Source organism: Pseudochaenichthys georgianus, chromosome 14, assembly GCF_902827115.2.
Source record: "Pseudochaenichthys georgianus chromosome 14, fPseGeo1.2, whole genome shotgun sequence".
In the NCBI taxonomy this organism is placed as follows: domain Eukaryota; kingdom Metazoa; phylum Chordata; class Actinopteri; order Perciformes; family Channichthyidae; genus Pseudochaenichthys; species Pseudochaenichthys georgianus.
Genome location: NC_047516.1, coordinates 26,777,199 through 26,798,386, shown reverse-complemented (window position 1 = coordinate 26,798,386; position 21,188 = coordinate 26,777,199). Strand labels below are relative to the sequence as shown.

Sequence of the window (21,188 nt, the reverse complement as noted above, 5' to 3'; positions counted from 1 at the left end):
CATTTAAAGTGACTGTCATTGTTATTATTGTTCCCTTTGGTTATATGAAACCATAATACCATCTAGGATTACTTACTGTGTCCCTGCTGAAATTGCCATAGCAACAAATAAAGCACAGCTAAACACATTTGTTGGTAATCATTAGCACTGATGTTACAAACGGTACTCCACAGAACACATTTCAGTTTGTCGAAATATGTATCTTGTTTTGAAAAAGCATCAGGCGTTTTCATAAAAAGGAGATGGCCTTCTGAGTTTAGTAGTGTAAATTGGCTTTGGTAACATTTGAAAAGTAAACACATATTTTTCACATTATGAGGTTGACAGACTATTACATGAAGTAATACTTGTTGAAGCTGTGACACTCACATTTGTCCCTCAGGGGCATATGTAGATCCAGTTATATTGAACTCATGGAGGCTGCAGCTTGTATCTTCCACCTTGTCTGCAACGAACATCTGGAGAGGAGAAACAAAAAACAAAAAGGCGTTATAGTTAGATGATTATACAAAGCTTCAGAGCAGGTAGTCAAATAGTCAAAGTCCTGGCATGGTAAAGGACTCTAATAACTATTTACTATAAAGGAAACTTTTCCCTTGTTATATAAACTTCACCTCAAATTGAGTGCAAGTGAGACTATATGCTTTGGACACAAAGGATAACTTTGGAATATAAGTAAATGGCTAACGTTAGCCAACATAAGCCAATCAGGAGCAGTAAGGCTGTAGCAGAATAAGATAAATAGTAACTAGCATTGAATTTAAGAAGAAAGATGCATTTATTCTTTATGACCTTAACCTTTCATTTGCAGAACAAATAGTAGGGTGTTTATTCAAACGCTGAACACCATGTTTAAGAAAATACCAAAACTACAGTGAAATGACAAAAAGAAAAATCCCAGATCAGAAGGAAAAGGGGGGTTGTCCGTAAAGAAGTTGTAAACATTTGAAATCCATCCATCCATCTTCTCCCGCTTATCCGTGGTCGGGTTGAAATGTTTTAAATAAATGATCAACAAAACATAAGTGTTGATTACTGGCATTATAACTTCTCAAAACTGCACAAGCATTCCTCATCTCTCATCAGGTACAGGACTCATATATGCATTTCAAATATTTCAATGAATAGATGACCAAAGTAAATAAAATATAACAAGAGCCAAAAACACCCTTGAACTGCTTTGGGTTCAGAGAGTTAAAAGTTAAGGGGTTGAACTAAAGATCAATGTTAAACATCGAGAGTGTGATTTTATGATGTTATTCGAGTGGGCAGCTCTGAAGTGTGGGCATGTCCTTGAGTTGCCCACACAGGTAACATAACACCTTTGTTGTCAGTATGCCAACGTGGAATGGTAGGGGTGATGTAAGAACATCTCGGGCTGCCAAGAGTGGTGTACTGCCTCTGCTGTACCATCACACGGCCCGTGGTGTCAGAACACTTCAAATACACAGCTTAGGCTGCGTCCTGTGTAAATACTGGAGAGCAGGACGCTGCTCACAGAAGACTAATTATTATTGCTTAACCTATCAAAATATGCTTATAACTCAACTGGTGTCACTTTATCCTAGATTTAAGACAATTATATTTGTATTGCATCACAGACATAGACATACTTTATTGTCATTTCAACAAGACACAGAGTGCACTATTAAAACGAAATTTCGTTGTACTGGCTTACAGGAACAGGACAATATAAAAACTTGCTAAAATTGTACATATAAATAAATAATAGTGACGTGGTGCTGATAAAATTAAAGATAAAGTGTGTGTTTAAAATATAAAGACTTACTATACATATAAATAAAATAGACACTATATAACAAATATGTGCTCTTTACACAGCGTAATGTAATCTCTGTGTTACTGGTCTACTTAATATTCAGCGGTCTGATGGCTTGGGGGGAAAAGCTATTACAGAATCTGGCTGTTTTGCTCTTAATGCTGCGGAACCTCTTGCCGGAGGGCAGCAGGGAGAACAGAGCATGGTGAGGATGAGTGGGGTCTTTAAAAATGTTCTGGGCTTTTGTCAGGCAGCGTTTGTGAGCGGTGTCTCTGATGGGAGGGAGAGAAACTCAGATGCTCTTCTCTGCTGTCCTGACCACTCTCTGCAGAGACTTCCAGTCTTTGGCGTTGCAGTCTCTTAGATATCACTCACTTCCCTTTTTTGGAAAGAAGAATCTTAAATAAGGTAATACACATTACAGTACCTTAAGTTCACCATGCATTAATAAACGATAAGTGATTTTCTTTTTTAAATGCTCAATTGTGTATTTTTTATCCGGAGACATACATTTTTCGTATTGACGGCTCTATTTTTTTACTTGCTAATCCATAACAAGCTAGATAGCCTTTTCTGTTGCTGTTGAGAAAAATGCACATGTATCCCGATAATGGAAATTCCACAAGGTGCACTTTTGTGGGTGCTTTCATTGTGATCTGTAAGAACATGCCATGTTGTTCCATCCCTAATTATGAAAAACTGTCTGTAAACAGAAGGGGCTCTGCGGGCTGGAGAGAAAGTCACCGGGGAGGTTGAGTTCAAACTGCGGCCGAAGAAATCTGGTGTAAGCAGACTCAAGACATCCCCCCAGCAGTCTCTGTACTATTTTCACCAATTCTTTAGCGTTTCTAAACATGCAGGAAACGAGGGAGTTCACAAACTTCATCAATCATTCACACTACCGTACATGCTCCGGTAAACTGCAGGAAAACAAAGCATGAGTCCCAGAGCTCCTGCTTCTCAAAGGTTTCGCTTTGTTGGCATATCTTTTTCCTCAAATACCCCAAAGAAGGGTGATACACTTCTTATGCTAATATATGTTTAAAAAAAACAAGTAGTGAATGTATGGCTGGTGATTAAAAATAATGAGTCTTCACCATTCACTTTCCAAGGCCCTCTCTGCATCTAAACAGTTGAATGATGTACATAAACTACTCAAAGGTTAAATGACTTCCCTTGACCTCCATTATTTCGTTTTTTTTAATAACTCTACACTGAAGTAATATAAAGAGTACGCGCACACAAACACCGATTGAAACATCCTTACGACCTCGCTTGACTCTGTTTGAGATTCCATTAAATCTGACAGATAAAATAATTAAAGAAGTAGCTATTTTGTTAAACTTGGTTCTCTACTCCCATCAGTGTGTGTGTGTGTGTGTGTGTGTGTGTGTGTGTGTGTGTGTGTGTGTGTGTGTGTGTGTGTGTGTGTGTGTGTGTGTGTGTGTGTGTGTGTGTGCGTGGAATACAAAATCTGGAGCTAGCTGTCTTCCCTCTGGCACATGAACCTAAAAGCCATGTTTTCGGCTTTTAACAGAGTAATTATTCCTGAACTCAGTTATAAATAACGCTCTTACTGAATCATGATTTTAGCCTCGGGGAGATTATAGATTTAGTTGGAACACGGACGTTTGCATTAGAAATAGAGCAACAATCAATCAACAATGAAACTGAGTGTTAAAGGTGACATGTCATGCTTTTCCGGTTATTGCCCGTCCCCTTGTGTGTTATGAAGGTTTTTATGCATGTAAACGGTGTGCAGAGTCAAAATCCTCAAAGTACACCATGTAGGGAGTAAAACTCTAAAACAGAAAATACCTCCCCAAAACGCCTCGTTGGAGATACGTCACTGTCCATTTGATTCTTCCGGGTACATCATGATGTCATGTCGTCCCCGGAACGAAATGGACCAATCCGTGGAGCCGTTACGTTACGTCCGCGGAGCCGTTACGTTAAGCCCCCGCTGATTGGTCCAAATTGACCAATCCACGGACTTCCTCACACACACACGCAGCTCTGCTGATTTCTCCTCCCTGGCTGCAGGCTGATAACAGACAGTTGGGATCGCGGCGAAATTCTCTCTGCAGACCCATTCTCACAGCGTTTATCAACCTTTTTCTTACTCAATATCAAGCCACACTTATTGTTTTTACTTCGGCTGTGACTTTGTGTGTGCTCAGGGTGAGTTTGGCTGTGTTTCGCTGTGTATCGCTAAACAAGGAAATCACACCTCCACGGAGCTCAGCGCGATTCACAACGTCCCGACTGGTCCCGACCAATCGGAGCACACTGGGCTCACAGGGAGGGGGGGGAAAGCTGCAGCGAGCCGTTTAGTGGAGAGAGTGAATACACATACTTTACAGAGATGCTGTATGCGAAACCAATGTGAGTTTGGAAAATTGCACAGCATACATCTATTCTAGTAGACCACAACAATGGAATTATGATCAGTGGAAATGGCCATGACATGTGACCTTTAATGTTTATCTCATTTGGATCAGCCTCTCTGCTTTCTGTTCACTCTCCTAATCGAGTGCGGAGCTATATTTAGTTAGAAAATGGAACTGATAAGGGCCAGTAATCTTGGGACCCTGTGTCAGCCAAGTTTGAATAGATCGAATATTTTAGTTGAGGTTATGCTTGTGGTTTATGTTCTTAAAGGGGTCCCATTACGCTTTCCTGTAGAGTGTTATATAGGTTTGTGTGCATGTAAATGGTCTGCTAATGCTAAAATCCCCAAATTCCCTCCCACACACACACTCTTTAATAGGGCCCCTTTAAACTTGGCCCACTTATGCCTCACTTCGGGTATTCCTGTTTTTTTTTTTAATTGTTTGTTGATTTTGGCTGTGTTAATGCATATTGCACACATTTTGGAGGTAGTTTAAAGTTCTTATTTTCTTTTTATGTTTAACCTCAGCTCTAAGTCTAGCCAAAATACAGACACACGATGTCCCCATTTAAGCCACAAATGTGGGTACCACGGCATTACAGCATAAAACCATGCATTCTATTATATCAGGCTTTCAATGTGGAGTACACAATAATAGATTGTACTATTTGCTAGCAGATTGACCCACCTCCCATGTTTGTCATGGGCATTGCTATTTTCCTGATGAACAAAAAAGTGGCTAATCATTGACTTAATGTATCCCACATTGTTTTCTCTAAATAAAAACAATGGCTATACGTTCTTATACAGGAATTTAAATGATTAGGAAAGTGGAAAATAATTATAATATTTAGTATTTTATAGGAGTTGTTGTCCTCTTGAGAGCAGCTGTTCTCAAGTAAGGCACCAGGGTAACAACTTTGGCAACGTAGCAATCTAAAAAGAGAACCACAGCCCATTTTTCCGCTCCTTGTCAACTGCTGAAGCTTAATATTATGAGCAGTGCCTGAAAATGTAATGTTTGGGTCATCAAGGTTTGTGCTGACCACAATCGTTCATCAAAAATATGTTTTTTCTTTCTTTGACAGTGGATCACTGTTAAATATCGCAGAGTGTAGTTAAACAGTCAGGAGCAGCCGCAACGAGCTGTTAGGCGAAGATCTGCAGACCTCCAACTTCTCAGCAAGGTTACCAGATTTACTGTGACCCGAGGAAAACTGCACACACCCATGGCAAAATGGAAAAAGTCTAATTATTGACCTAATTATCGTAAAACAGTGCGTTTGTTTGGCTGCACTGTAAACACCAGCTGTTCCTCAGATGCATTTGTGAAGAATTACGTTTAACTGTACAAAAAATATATCCTTAAACAACCTTTACATTTACCAATAAAATACAGGCCTGATTAGCACAGATCTAGCCCATTATTCAATTTAATTGTATACACTGTCATTTTAAGAGACTTTTAAATAGCTTCCCGCTTCTGCTGAATTCTTAATTTCACAAAGGTCATCAGGCTGGGATCTATATAAGATCAACAAAGACTCACTACAGCACACACAAAGCTGGATAAAATAAGGTTGTTCTTTCATCTGTGGTCACTTTTTTTCTCACTATCCGATCCGTTGTGGTCTCCAAGGAAACTAGGCACAAGTTTGTATTCTTCTACTCACTTCCTCTGAGCCTGTGTGGGGTCGAACACTGAGTAACTTGTTTATACGTGTGTTGTCTCTTCATGTGTGTGAAGGGAAAAGGGAAGTCAGGATACAGAGGGGGAATCCCTGGAACCCTGCGGATATGGGGATACCCACGAGGCAGGGGAGACACTGGTGCCATAAGGGCCCCTGGCTGGGGACCAGTCCGAGAATGAGCACAGATGGATAAGCCTGGGTAAATATTCATGTGGGCATTGAAAATCGTGACGCACAAAAACCATAAAACACATCCAACACGATGTGAGGCAACCACTAATATTGCTATCTCCAGGAAACACCATGGCCAAAACAACAAAAACGGAAGTTTGATTTGTCTTTGTGTGAGTGCGAATGTGCCGTCTTATCTCGCACCAGAGCGCGGAGAGCAGCAGGTGAGGGAGTGCAGGTGGAAGCAGAAGGTCAATATTTACCAGCGTCAGCCTGCCTCGCTCTCTTGCTGTTCAGGAGGGTTTAGGGGGGGCTGCGGTGAGATCACTGCTGCGTGTCCCTCCTGCCAGAGGGAACTCCCTGCCACTACGCATTAATCACACCGTTATTCAACGTCATCTCGAGGAGTGAGAGAAGCGAGGGGAGGGAGGGCTCCATTTTGAAAATGGCAAAAAATAAAATGGAAGATCAACTCGAAGTCGAGATATATTGATGTATTTGCTTTGCTCTCCTGGCCGGAATAAGTCTTGTCAGAACATAACTAATGAACTCTATGCAGTCTGCAGGAAAATCAACTACTGTTATAACTACAATAAGGGGGAGAGGTCACGGGCACTGAGGATGTAAGACGTGTTTCTCCGCTGCTCCTGAGAATGTGACTTAATTTCATAAATCCTGCACAATTTTGGTATTTTATTGTTGAAATTAAATAGAACATAAACTAAGGATTCGTCGTACGTGACTTTTGTTAACCAAAACAACCGAAATGTCTTCTGCTCGCCAAAAATCCGAAGCACAGAAAGGAGGCCGTAGCAAACGCCTTTGCCTGACCCGGCTAACGCTACTCGAGGGGTGGCTGAAGCTAACGCACTCGACGCCGAACTTTTACAAAGTATGATGGACTCCCTGAAAGCCGACATTTTTGGCACAATTGACTCTTTATCTTCCAGCCTACGCTCCGAGATTACCTCTGTCCGAAAAGAACTAAAAGAGTCAATAGGACCATTACAAGCTAAAGTCGAGCAACACGGGCAAACTGTGCTTGAGCTTGAACGAGCTGCTACTGACCATAGCAGCCGGATAACGGAGCTGGAAGCTACAGTTAGCAGGCTAACGGCTCAGGCTAAACATGCTGATGATCGGTGCGAGGACCTGGAGAGGAGATCCAGAATGAATAATATTCGGCTGGTGGGCATATCGGAGGGATTGGAGGGACCTCGTCCTACTGAGTTTATCGCCAAACTACTTCAGGAAATACTTCGCCTGGATGAAAAGCCCCTGCTAGATCGAGCTCATCGTACACTGCGGGACAGGCCCAGAGAGGGAGATGCACCCCGACCATTCGTCGTAAGAGTTCATTACTTTCACATTCGCAATGAGATCCTACGTCGGGCCGGGGAACTGTCTCCCCTCCTCTGTCAGGGTAAGAGGATTTCTATCTTTGCTGACTACACCTCCACCGTCGCTAAAAAACGAGCTGCTTTTGGAACTGTCAAGCGTCAGCTGCACTCATGTCCGGGCATTAAGTTTGGACTTCTCTACCCAGCGGTGCTCCGAATCACGCTGCCGAGCGGAGACACACATCGGTTTGAAGATCCTACAGTTGCAAATGACTTTGTCAATACAAAACTCAAGAAAGCAGTCACTCCAAATGCTGTGTGGCGGAGCAGAGCCGGCTCCTTGTCACACTTCTTTTTTTTGTTCATGACAACTTGGACTGCATCTCCCAGTAAGTCATTGTAGCTTTCCATGATAATTAGTCACTGACAACATGTCTAAACGTGTGACGAACGTACTAATGTTCCGTTTTATTTTGTGCGTGTTTACTCTTGTTTTACCCAGTCACCTTTCTCTTTGGGTAGCTTAGGCTGTGTTAGTAGTAGCCTAGGATGGTAGCTACGACGGAGCGTTTAGCAATTCCTATAAGGTTTGATCGGCGTGTCTCGCATGGGGAGGCACTTCTGCCAAGGTGGGAGGGAGTAACGTGGTTCTTTTACCACAACGGGTTGTTCTATATTGTGTGTTTTGTTTTTTTTGGTTGTTTCTTTTTTGTGTTTTTCGTGTCGGCTTGGTCTATCAACATTGTACATGTTGAAATGCTGTTATTCGTTATACCTCATTCTGCTAAATATGTTATATTATGCTTCACTCTTTGCCTCTTAAGATGCTTCTATGGTTTCACCTAAATTAATACAACAAGATGGAGAGGGGCTTCAATTTTGTACCTGGAACTGTAGGGGCCTTAACAATCCTGTTAAGCGCAGCAAAGTTTTGCACCATCTCAAGCACCTGGGTGCACAGATAATTTTTCTACAAGAAACTCATCTTAGGGTCTCTGATCAGAGCAGATTAAAGGCCAGTTGGACTGGCCATACCTACCACTCTTCTTTCACGGGGAAATCTAGGGGAGTAGCTATTTTATTGCACAAGTAAATTCCTTTTGTGTGTTCAAATGTGATGGCAGACCAAAACGGGAGGTACTTAATTGTTAGTGGTAAAATTAATTCTACTCCAGTGCTTCTTGTCAATGTATATGGACCAAACTGGGATGATGATGTGTTTTTTACACATTTATTTTCCATTCTACCAGATATATCCTCACATTTCCTTATTTTGGGAGGGGATTTCAACTGCTGGCTGGATCCTCAACTGGACCGATCATCGACCCGAAATTGTAAGCCGTCTAGGTCTGCCAAGGCAATTCAATCCTTTAAAAAACAATTTGCCATTTCTGACCCCTGGCGTTTTTTTAATCCCTCTGGAAAGGAATATTCATTTTTCTCAAATGTCCACCACACTTTTACTCGTATAGATTATTTCCTCGTAGACAATAGAATTCTTCCTTCTGTTAAATCAATTTCCCATAATGCGATAGTCATATCTGACCATGCCCCAGTCACTATGAGGATACATTTCACAGGGTCTGATAAAAACCGTTTTGCTTTCAAATGAAGACTTTGTGGAATTTGTTTCCGGACAAATAGATCTCTTTCTTAGTATAAACAAAACTCCTGATGTGTCCGCGTCACTGTTGTGGGAGACCTTAAAGGCATACATCAGAGGTGAAATAATTTCTTACAGCGGCTATGAGAGGAAAGTGAGGAGGGAAAGACTTAATAATTTAACGAAACGTATTGCACAGCTGGACGCAATTTATTCTGCTTCTCCTTCTCCAGATTTATACAAGGAGCGCCTCTCTTTACAAACTGAGTTTGAGGTCTTAGCTACGGATCACACAACAGAAATGTTACTGAAATCTAGACATACTTATTATGAACACGGGGATAAGGTTAGTAGATTGCTAGCCTATCAATTGCGACAGACATTGTCGTCTCACCAAATTCCCCAGATTAGGACCTCTTCAGGCTCGACGATTGATCCTAAGAAAATCAATGATGAGTTTAAAGATTTTTACGTATCGTTGTATACTTCTGAAAACACATCCGACTCTTCACACTTGGATAGTTTCTTTAACTCACTCCATATACCCACCGTTCACCCTGACTGTGTTGACGATTTGGAAAGAAATATTACTATTGAGGAACTGGCTACTGCAGCCAAGTCCATGCAATGCGGCAAGTGTCCAGGACCAGACGGCTACACTGCTGAATTCTATAAGGCATTTTTACATAAATTGGCTCCTATTTTAATTGACATGTTTAATGACTCATTTGAATCTCTTAAATTACCCCAGACTCTCACTCAGGCCTCGATTTCCCTTATTTTGAAAAAGAATAAGGACCCTTTGTCCTGTGCCTCGTTTCGTCCTATAAGCTTGCTGAATGTAGACTTCAAACTACTGTCTAAACTCTTAGCTTTACGCCTTGAGTCGACACTTCCCTCTGTTATCTCCCCTGATCAAACAGGTTTCATTAAAAATAGACACACTTTTTTTTAATTTAAGACGGTTGTTTAATACAATTTATAACCCATCTTCTTCTAGTGCTCCAGAAGCATTAATATCCCTGGACGCAGAGAAGGCTTTTGACCGGGTGGAGTGGGGCTATCTTTTCTACTCCTTAGACAAATTTGGCTTTGGGAAAAAGTTTACGACCTGGATTAAACTGCTTTACTCCTCGCCTCAGGTCTCTGTTAGAACTAATAACAATCAATCGGAATATTTCCCTCTTCATAGGTCCACCAGACAGGGTTGCCCTTTGAGTCCTTTGCTTTTCACCCTCGCGATTGAGCCCCTCGCCATTGCGCTTCGCTCTAACCCCCTTATCACTGGGATAACCAGAAATGGCGCAGAACAGAGAGTCTCTCTTTATGCGGACGACCTTCTTATGTACCTCTCGAACTTGTCTGTTTCAATCCCTGCTACACTTGCCACGCTGGACTCATTTGGTTTCATATCAGGATATAAACTTAATCTTGGTAAAAGTGAATTATTTCCTCTAAACTCAACCGCACGTAAATGTCCTTTACATAACTTCCCATTTAAAGTATCTCTGCAAAGCTTTACATATCTTGGAATACAAGTTACTAGCACATTTAAAAGTCTCTTTAAGGCCAATTTTACACCCTGTTTAGAACGTATGCAACAAGACTTTGAACGCTGGTCACTGCTCCCTTTAAATTTGGCCGCGAGGATCAACTCAGTAAAAATGAATACTCTCCCTAAATTTGCCTATCTGTTTCAGTGTATACCTATTTTTCTTCCTCAAGCGTTTTTTCAGAAAATTGATAGCTCAATTTTGGAGTTTATTTGGAACAAAAAGAAACCTAGACTTCGTAAAGACTCTACAAAGGCCAAAGCTTCTTGGAGGAATGGCCTTGCCAAACTTTAGATTTTACTATTGGGCTTCCAACCTAAGAATCTTACAGTATTGGCTTAGGTCCAATACACTTCATCCTCGCCCAGCTTGGCTGGCTATGGAGTCTTTTTCCTCTAAGCCTGTGTCACTGACATCACTTGTACACTCCCCCATCAACAGCCCGGTTTCCCTCTATGCTAAAAATATAGTTGTTAAAACCTCCTTAAGGATTTGGAATCAGTTTAAACGTCACTTTGGTCTGCAAGCTTTTTCTACCTCGGCTCCACTAGCTGCAAATCATGTTTTCCCCCCCTCCATATCAGATGGTGCATTTTCGATATGGTCAAACCTTGGTATTAAAACATTTAAAGATTTATATATTGAGAACACTTTTGCATCTTTTCAACAGCTCTCAGAATTGTTCTCTCTTCCTAAACATCATTTTTTTAGATACCTGCAAATTCGGAGTTTTGCTCGCAATAGATATGCTCAGTTTCCTAACCTGCCCAATGACACGCCTCTAGATGCTTTTCTCACTCAGGCCCCTGTGATGAAAGGAATTATCTCGTGTATTTACAATCAAATCCAAACCCTATATTCAACCTCTCTAAACTCTCTGAAAGCTGTTTGGGAGGAGGATTTGGGGCAGGAGATCTCAGAGGACCTTTGGGGCAATATTCTTAAGCGTGTGCATACTTCATCCGTCTGCGCAAGACATGGTTTGATTCAGTGTAAAGTTGTTCACCGCACCCATTGGACTAAAGTCAGGCTGTTCAAAGTGTTTGACAATATAGATCCTTCTTGTGAAAAATGTCACCAAACACCTGCAAGCCATGTGCATATGTTTTGGTCATGTACGTCTCTGCACAACTACTGGACTTCAATTTTCAGTACTTTGTCAGAGGTAACTGGGACGCTTATAGAGCCTAATGCCATTACTGCAGTATTTGGCATTCCAAACCTGCCTTTGCCTAGGCTCAAAGCAGACCTTATAGCCTTTGCAACATTACTAGCAAGACGTCTTATTCTAACAAGATGGAAATCACCAACACCACCTTCCCACACTATGTGGATAAGGGACATTTTTAATAATTTGCAGCTTGAAAAAATCCGTTACACATTGAGAGGCTCCGCCGGGAAGTTCCGGAGTGTCTGGGGGCCTTTCTTTGCCTATGCAGGGAGGATGACCTTCCCGGATATTCCGGAATAAAACCCGAATATGTATGTGGATATTAGGGCTGTACCCGAATATTCGACTATTCGAATATTCGTTCGTTGGCCAACTATTCGGGTTTCAATTTCATTATTCGGATATTCGTTTTTTTTTTTTTTTTTCAAACAAAAAAATATTTTTCAAACAAATTAATATATTTTTCTAAATGTATGCTATTAATAAAGGCGAATTGCCATATTCTTATACTATATTTATACTTTTGAATTGCACTGTTAAAATGCGGAAATATATACAATCTCAGCCTGTGCTCCTGACATTGCGTTCACTGTTCACAGTCACGAACGCAAATGGCACGCTTCACCTCGCTTCACCTCGTTTCACCCATAAAATGCCGAAGACTTCAGCTGTGTGGGACCATTTTAAAAATTGGACGACGGTAAAAAGAAGGCAGTGTGCCAAATATGTGATAAGAAACTGGCCTACCACGGTGGCACAACAACTCTGAAAAGTCACCTGGATGCTGTAACCTAGCTTAGCTTAGCTGTTGTGAAGTTGCCATGATGAAGCTGCTTTATCCGCCGTTTAAACAGTAACGTTAAACATGATAAAAACGTGCACTTACTTTGCTTGGAAAATAGTTGCAAGAAAGCAACCGAATTATTTTTTTATATTAGTTTTTTAATTTTATCAGCATAGTGAAAATAATAGGAGTAATGTGGGAACATCTGGGGCTAAGGCAATTATTGGCATAAAGTTGAGTAGCTCAGCCTAATAATACATTGTGGCCATAGGTGCATCCCCACGCATCCCAGCCATCAACATCCTCAACAATACAGCAGACCCTACAGTTAAAAAAAACGATAACGGAGAAAAGAAAGATAGAGATAACAGATGCCATAGTACATTTCATCGCTATGGATATGAGACCCATTTACATAGTCGAAGGCGAAGGCTTCAGAAAATTAATGAAGAAGATGGAGCCCGGCTACACTGTCCCCAAACGCTCCAGTATTTTAGATGCCATGTCTCTGAAGTACAGCGATCACCGAGACCAAATTGTAACTCAGATTGAAAACTCAACTGCCGTAAGTTTTACAACAGACATTTGGACCACCTCGGTGCGTATGGAGGCGTATATGGCTGTCACCTGTCATTTCATAACTCGCGAGTGGAAACTCTGTAACTTTGTTTTGGAAACCAAAGTAATGGAAGTAAACCATACGGGAGTAAATATTGCAGAACAGCTTGGAGAAGTGGCGGACGCCTTTGCCATTCCGAATTATAAGCGAGTAGCCGTTGTCCACGACAATGCCAGCAACATGAAGCTGGCAGCTGAAATATGTGTTTTGTATCTTTGTTTGACTGTTCAGGTTGTAAAATGTTATAGACGGAATGTGGAACCAGATTTTGTCCCCGGGTGCTGCGCTGGGTTAAATGCAGAGGACACATTTAGTTTTAATGTTTGCGAGTACTGATACAATAAATACATATAAATCGTAATAGTATGCTCTATCTGCGCTTCTGCTTAACAGCGTGTTGTCAGGTGTCTCGGATCCGGAGCGTGTTATGAAACCTTTTGGGGAAAAAAAAAAAAATGTGAAAAAAAAATGTATTAAAAAAAAAATACAAATCTCTCCGCACCGAATATTCGAATATTCGCTGCTGATTACTACCGAATATCCGGAGCCCGAAAAATGGTATTCGGGACAGCCCTAGTGGATATATCTTTTTATTTTATTTTTATTATTATTTTATATGTATGTGGATATATATGTATATGTGAAGCATTTTAAATGTATTTGTACTATTATCATCATTAAGAGAATGAGGTTGTGCTTTGTTGTGTGACCAAGCCGACTGTTTGTTTTGTTTGTTTGTTTTTGTCTGTCTTGTTGTAATGTTTCATATGTTATGTGATCTGCACAACTGTAATGTGACACTGTCAATCACAACTGCTCTGTAAATATTGTACTTTTAACTCTAGTACAAATATCAAATAGCCACACGAGGACAATAACAGAAACGAACTGAAATCGTTATCAAAAAACTAAGTCTTCCGTCCACACGAGACAGCTCAAACTGATGGAGACGCTGTAGTACATATGCCGGCCTGTAAGTGGCGCAGCGAAGAAGACTTCTCGCGCATGCATGGTTGCCCTTCTGTTTATTCTCCGCGCTGGATTTAGCAGCAGAGGTGGGCTTTCGCCGGTCAACATGTCCGTTAAAGTTTAAATAATGTGTGATATTAGAGGGAATGATAGTTTTCAAAAACATGATCTAGGTATGATTTCTTCAAGAGAATCTGTACCAAACAACATTTATTTTCTCTGTAGAATACCGTTTGTAGGCTGTGACTTCCCTGCAGCACCACAATACTTAGCTAATGTAAGAAGTGCAATGGAGGATTTAAGGGGTGTGTGTGTGTGTGTGTGTGTGTGTGTGTGTGTGTGGTGTGTGTGTGTGTGTGTGTGTGTGTGTGTGTGTGTGTGTGTGTGTGGTGTGTGTGTGTGTGTGTGTGTGTGTGTGTGTGTGTGTTAGACTGTAATGCTGCTGGGTCATGCCAGACTGTACTAGTTACTAGTTCACCAGCAGTTATCTCAAAGCTGCCACACAGAAGTAAACATTACAACAGCACAAAGATTTTCCATCCATCATGAGAAAAAAAAGGAAAAACACACTAGGGAAAAAAAGAGAAATCTCAAAGACGGAAAAGAAAAATCAATAATAAACAGCAACCCTCTGTAACACTTTATCAACAAAGAATTCCCAGGAACATTTTTGTAAATGTCATTCAAACGGCAGGAAGTGAAAATCAAATACTTAGAATTGAGTTTCTGCTACAATTCAGCTGTTAAGGAACACTTCACCCACGAAATGGTTATTTGCATATCAAATACTCGGGGGCTGAATTTAACTGTAGCAGAACTAAATATCCGTTAATAAACTCTCACACAACTTATGCAACATAATACAAGTCTCATGAATTAGGTTATATTCTCAATACTTCCGAAACATTAGCACACTTTTAGCATTGTTGTTAAAACCTTACTATTTAATCTTTAAATAAAATCATGATTGCTGGATGACAAAGTCAACAATCTGTTTACCAACCATGTCTTGTTGGCTTGACAGACGTGGGGTAAATTACACTTTATATTAAGCTAACTGGCATGGCCTATACACAGAAGTTCCTTGACCCTATTACCTCAAAATATTGGAGTGATGAATAGCCATGAGTCTCCCCTTTACAGACATGCCAACGTTATGCTTTCTGCCTGCAGTGTACATCCTTTTTTTCTGCCCATTTTAAAAAGGGTGTATTTGAATATTTCTGAATGCTGGGGTCCTTTTACAGTCTTGGAATAGCAAACATGTGGATATGACTACAAATCCAAGACTCTGAGCTGAACAGTATTAATGTGTGCTGACTTTAGTCAGTTATTTCATTGTAGTGAAACCATTTTCTGAAACTTAAATTCACTGTTACACAATTTGCTCTTCTTGTAAAAATCTCTAAAAAGCTTTTGATACCGAATCAAAAAATGATATTTTCCTATGATATTCCTAAAGCTTTTGGTTTCTTTTTGTAGTCATTTGGACGGATTCTTAAAATATTTGAATGAAAATGTGTGTTCTAGGTGGTAGTACACGACTTATTGTCTCCATCTTTGTTCAACTCCCCAACAAGTTTCTTCAAGAATGTTAAGTAACACGGGGTCAGTTATTGATATACAAAATATATTTTTAAAAAGTAGAACTATTCCTTAAAATGTATAACCAGCAGTCAAATCAAAGCCTTGCCACTCACTTTGCAGACAGACATCTGGTTGGTGGTGAGGGTCCCCGTCTTGTCGGAGCAGATAACAGAGGTACAGCCCAGGGTCTCTACTGACGGCAGGCTGCGGACGATGGCGTTCTTCTTGGCCATGCGGCGCGTTCCGAGGGCCAGGCAGGTGGTGATGACAGCAGGCAGACCCTCGGGGATGGCGGCCACAGCCAGGGCCACGGCAATCTTGAAATAATAGATGGCCCCTCTGACCCAAGAGCCCCCGTGGACGGGGTCCCCGAAGTGGCCGATGTTGATGACCCACACAGCCACACAGATCAGGGAGATGACCTTTGAGAGCTGCTGCCCGAACTCGTCCAGCTTCTGCTGCAGAGGCGTCTTCTCGTGCTCCGTAGCTGCCATCTGGTTACGGATCTTACCGATCTCTGTGGAAACGCCGGTGGCGATGACCACACCTATAGCGCGGCCTGCAGCTATGTTTGTGCCCTGCAGGAATAAAAGATCATTAGGTGCAAGAAAGTGAGGCAGAAAGATGCAGTCGATATAAAAACATATTTATGTAAAAATACACTTCAGCCATGACGTGTCTCGCACCTTCAAGAAATGTTTTTAAGTCGTCCTCAGACATTTATCCATATTTCACAAGACACATCTTTTTCATTACAGTCGGACTTAACTTAGTCAATGTTAATTAAAATGCAAAGGAACAACTCTTTGGGAAACCTACTCTCATCATTACAATCAACATCTACATTCTTGTTATTAAAAAAGCATTTAAAAAGGACTTGTCGTTTGCAAAGATTTATAACAATTTTTTGTAATGCAGCTCCACATACAGTATGTTAATTGTACAATTCAATTCAATAATAATAATTCAATAATTTCAAGTTATTACTCAGAACATAAGAGAAGAGAGTTTCAATTAAAATAGAAATAATTTAAACTTGACATTTAGTTGCCTTTAGATCACCAGAGAAGTCAAATAAGAATTACAGTCACTAGATTCAATAAGATACACATGACTCAGTGAGCTGCAGGCAGGTGCTTACAGAAAAGAGCATGTTCTTTTTGTCCTGGTTGACGGCTCTGGGGTCAGGAACAGGGTCAGTGTGTTTGATGATGGACACAGACTCCCCTGAAAGAAACAGGGTATGAGATCATTGTACCAGGTTAGATATATGTGCAATAGGTGACTATTAGACCAACAATGGGATGTTCAGAGGGATATTGAACACTTACAGCCTAAAGGTGTAGGAAGTAATATCACAGAAAGTCCATGCAATAAAGGTGTAAGGGAGTATACTCCATCTGAATTATGTGAAAGCCTTGTTTGGAGTCTGATGAAGGTTAGGAAATACCTGTGAGGATGGACTGGTCCACTCGCAGGGTGGTGGACTTTATAGAGGTCACTCTAATGTCAGCAGGCACCTTGTCACCAACTAGAAATAAACAAAAACAGGGTAGGATTACCAAAAAGGATTTGATCCACAATAATGATATTTCATTATTGTATCCTATTAGACCAGGGGTGGGGAACCTTTTTCCTCTCAAGGGCTAGGGCCGCTCGATTATGGCAAAAATCATAATCTCGATTATTTGAGTCAATAATTGATATCACGATTATTAAAAACGATTATCCATTTACTTTGAAAACATCCATTCATTGAAAAAATAAATTAGTAGTTTAATAGTATGTTTAACAGTTGATTACCTTGAACTTTGTATAATTCAACTGAAAAACCAATAAAAAAAATATTTAATAAAAAAATAAGAATGTGTTGTTTTCATAATCGTTGCAAGCCAAAATCGCAATTGCGATTAAAATACGATTAATTGAGCAGCCCCATCAAGGGTCATTTCAATTTTCACAACATGCTCCAAGGGCCGTACAAATTATTGACTTCAATCTCTGCTAAAAAAAACTAAAATCACAGCCCATTCATTTCGCCTTTCTTTCATGCTGTGCAAAGAAAAAGCAACCTCTTAATCCAGATATCTTACCATGACTCGCGCATAGACACACAAGATGTGTGCAAATGTATTTAGTATCCTATCCATGTGAACATGATTTACTGTAAGTGGGGGGGGGGGGACATAACCTCCTCTAGGGAGGTCCGGTGGCATGCTCCCCCGGGAAGATTTTTTATATTGAAGTTAAATGCATCAATCTGGTGCACTCTGAGAGCAAAATTAAGAGATCTATGAGGATACATCTCTCAACACACATATGAAACAGAACTGTAAACAGATTTACTTTTTCTTTATGGGTATTTTACAAATCACTCCCCTCTTAAACTGTATTCTTATTTTACTGTCATAGTATTTCATACCTGTTTTTCATGTATTACTCTGACTGACATCACATACATCGTAGCATTAAAGTTCAGTTTATTTATAATTAAAAAAATACAAATCATTTTATTTTCTTATAAATAATAAAAGACGTGTTTATTTACTGGCCCTACCATTTGGTCTGACTACACTGCACCCTCACCTTCAGTAGTTTGCTTCAGTGCAGCACAAAACATGCAATTAACACCACACATTTGCTTTAAATCGTAAACTATTTGATTCTAATCTGACTTACTTCAAATATTTTAGCACAACACAATTAATGTGTTTGTATTAATTACTTTCTTTGTCTCTTGAGTTACCATGTCCATTGGGGGAGGTTACTTCCTGGTTCAGCAAAGGGCGTGGCCGAGCGCTGAGGACTCATAGGCCCAATCCCAAACCGCCCCCTACACACTGCCCCTCCGTTTGCGCGGAGGGTCCGCCACATTAAGTGCTGTTCCAAACCAACGAGTGTGGAGCGGTGCTGACTGGAGACCTGTCTCTACCTCACCGTTCTCAACGCTGTGTGTGTCCGTCAGGAAACACGCTGTTAACAAGTAGTTCCAGCAAACATCCACTGATAAACTGCGATGTTAACCTCATGATAACCTCATATGTTTTAACTTAGGATCATACCTGTGTTTAGTCTAGAAAAAGGTAAATGTGTGCATTTTATTATAAAGTTGTGTATATTTACAGACTGTTACAACAACTAATAAGCTTATAAAAATCAGGTTTAAAACTAAAACACAATTAAAGATGTTTGGAGTTTTATTTGAGTTATTAATTTACATTTTTTGTCAAAGAGATGCCGATTTGAAACCATTGTTACATACAGTTATCGCATTTCCTGTTTCTGCCGGAGAGAGGGGAGTTTGTCCCAAAGCTTGCCGCTGTATTTACTGTATTTGCCTCATGTGTCACTCCACGGAGTTAACTCCGTCACGGAGGGGGAATTATTCCTTGGTTTCAACTTGGTTTGGCCAAGCCACTATATAGGTTCCTTGGTTTTTCATTGTAGCAGGTCAGTTTGTTGAGCTAACACCTGTTAAGTTGATGCCATGTTTCTTTGAGGTATTTTCTGTTGACCTCTTTTATAGGCCTAGTTATTAGAACTGATTGATTTATGATGTTTTCTTTGGACTTTTGGATCAATAAAAAAACCCAGTTTATTTAAACCACTCCTGTGTCCTGTTGCCTTACTGCAGGGGTGGGGAACCTCCGGCTCTGTCTCGTCTGACAGGGGTGTAGTGCTTACGGAGAGCACCAGAACGCCGCTCCGGCACTTACGGTACCCCATAAGGAGCCATACACATGCCGCATTTTTTGCGTGGCTGTGGTTTTAGTTGTAAGCCCAGTGGCGATCTGTTCATCTGTCAGGGTTTCCCACACAGACTATACTTGGGCGGGCCGCCCAGGCATATCAGTTACGTCACACCTCACATCTTGTGTCCATATCTTTCTGTTTTGGTGGTCATGTCACTACCGTGCACGTGCATGCATACGTGAGTCATGATAAAATATCTGGATTAAGAGGTTGCTTTTTCTTTGCACAGCATGAAAGAATGCGAAATGAATGGGCTGTGATTTTAGTATTTTTAAGCAGAGGTCAATCATTTGTACAGCCCTCGGAGGATGTTGAAAAAAAATTAAATGGCCCTTGAGAGGAAAAAGGTTCCCCACCCCTGCCTTACTGATTGGTCCCTGACAACATCTTAAAAGAAAAGTGCATTTAAGTTCAATAAGAATATTGGCTTTTCCACACAATGCAGTCTGAGTTTTGTTTCAAATGTAATGAAAGACTTTTGTTAATACACACAGTTTGATAATGTCCAGTGCACTCATCTTAACCCCAGGAAGAAACATTATTCAAAGTGAATAGGCTAAATAAAAGGAATCTAAATAAAACCCATTTGGAAAAGTGAAAACTATAGCAACTGCATATAAAGTAAGCAGAGCATTGATGTTGTCAAAGCAGGGAGGAAGTGAGAAAAGGGAAGCGAAAGAGTAAAGACAAAGCAACAGGTTAGTTTGTCTGTCATTAGGCGCTTTCACACCGGAGTACTTTTATCCGTACTTTTCCCGTTTAGTTCCGATAGTGCCTGGAATTTTGCGTTCACACCAAAAAGAGAACTTAGTTCAGAGAACGTTTACCCCCATTTGTAGTGCCTGCTAGAGAGGTGGTACTATCCTGGGGAGAAACAAGTACCAATTTCTGATTGGCTGGGCGAATTGCAAACCACAGCCCGTAAAACTCGGAAAAGTTTTTTGAAGCCGCCATTGTATTTGCTGGCATTAGCATTATTAGCATTAGCCCAGCGCACCAACGGAGAGAGAATAACTTATGGCAACACAAAAAAAAACATGGAGGGGTGGAGTGATGAGGTGTCGGCGTTCTGGCGATTTACTTGGAAGGCTTAAGTAGAAGCTGCTGGGAGACCCAGCAGCTTCTACTGAAGCCAGTCCCCAACTTCGGGGAATTTGGGTGGCAGTATACGCCGTGAAGTTGTTTGCGGCCTGCCAGTAAACCCAAAGCAGAAGAAGAAGAAGTGACGTCAGCGGCTTCATTTGCGTAATCTTCCCTCAGGGAACTTATTCCGGTGTGAATGTGATCTGTACTTAGTTCCATGAGGGCACTAAGTGCTGGGCATTACATCAATGTCATTATAGGACCTAGGTGTGAAGAACTGTTTGGGAAAACTGCCTTTAATGCGACATGTATGGACTTACTATATATTTAGAGAAATTTGATTCGATATGACATGTTGAATCGGGAGGCTGGCTGCTAAAAGCCATCAGCCAAAGAAATCACTCTGATTGGCTGTTCAGCTTAGCTAATCAGTGCATGAGAAGCGAAACGGAAGTGAGGGACCCAAACAAACTTAAGAAGGCAAATCTGAGATTTCATTTAACTCCAGCTCTCGACACAGGTTCGGGAAAGCCCCATGAGCTTCTCGCTGTAGAGTGAAAATGGAACGCGCGCACTATTTGTCGTTTGTTTATATCACGCAGTCTGTTCTTCTTCTCTCGGTGTATCACGCAGTCTGTCTTCCGGCTGTTGCCTCTTTTGAATGACGAATACACACTACCGCCGCCTGCTGG

At 40.9% G+C, this 21,188-nt stretch overlaps 1 protein-coding gene across 1 annotated transcript in view; it reads right to left on the bottom strand.

Moving 5' to 3' along the window:
- Positions 1-21,188, bottom strand: part of atp2a3 (ATPase sarcoplasmic/endoplasmic reticulum Ca2+ transporting 3) — a 66,435-nt gene that overhangs the window by 17,767 nt on the left and 27,480 nt on the right. Inside the window, exons 6-9 of the mRNA XM_034099412.2 lie at positions 17,111-17,191; positions 16,802-16,887; positions 15,774-16,238; positions 370-458 (exon numbers count right to left, since the gene is read on the bottom strand). Of these exons, the coding sequence (XP_033955303.1) occupies positions 370-458; positions 15,774-16,238; positions 16,802-16,887; positions 17,111-17,191 (721 nt within the window). The remainder of the gene's footprint in view (positions 1-369; positions 459-15,773; positions 16,239-16,801; positions 16,888-17,110; positions 17,192-21,188) is intronic.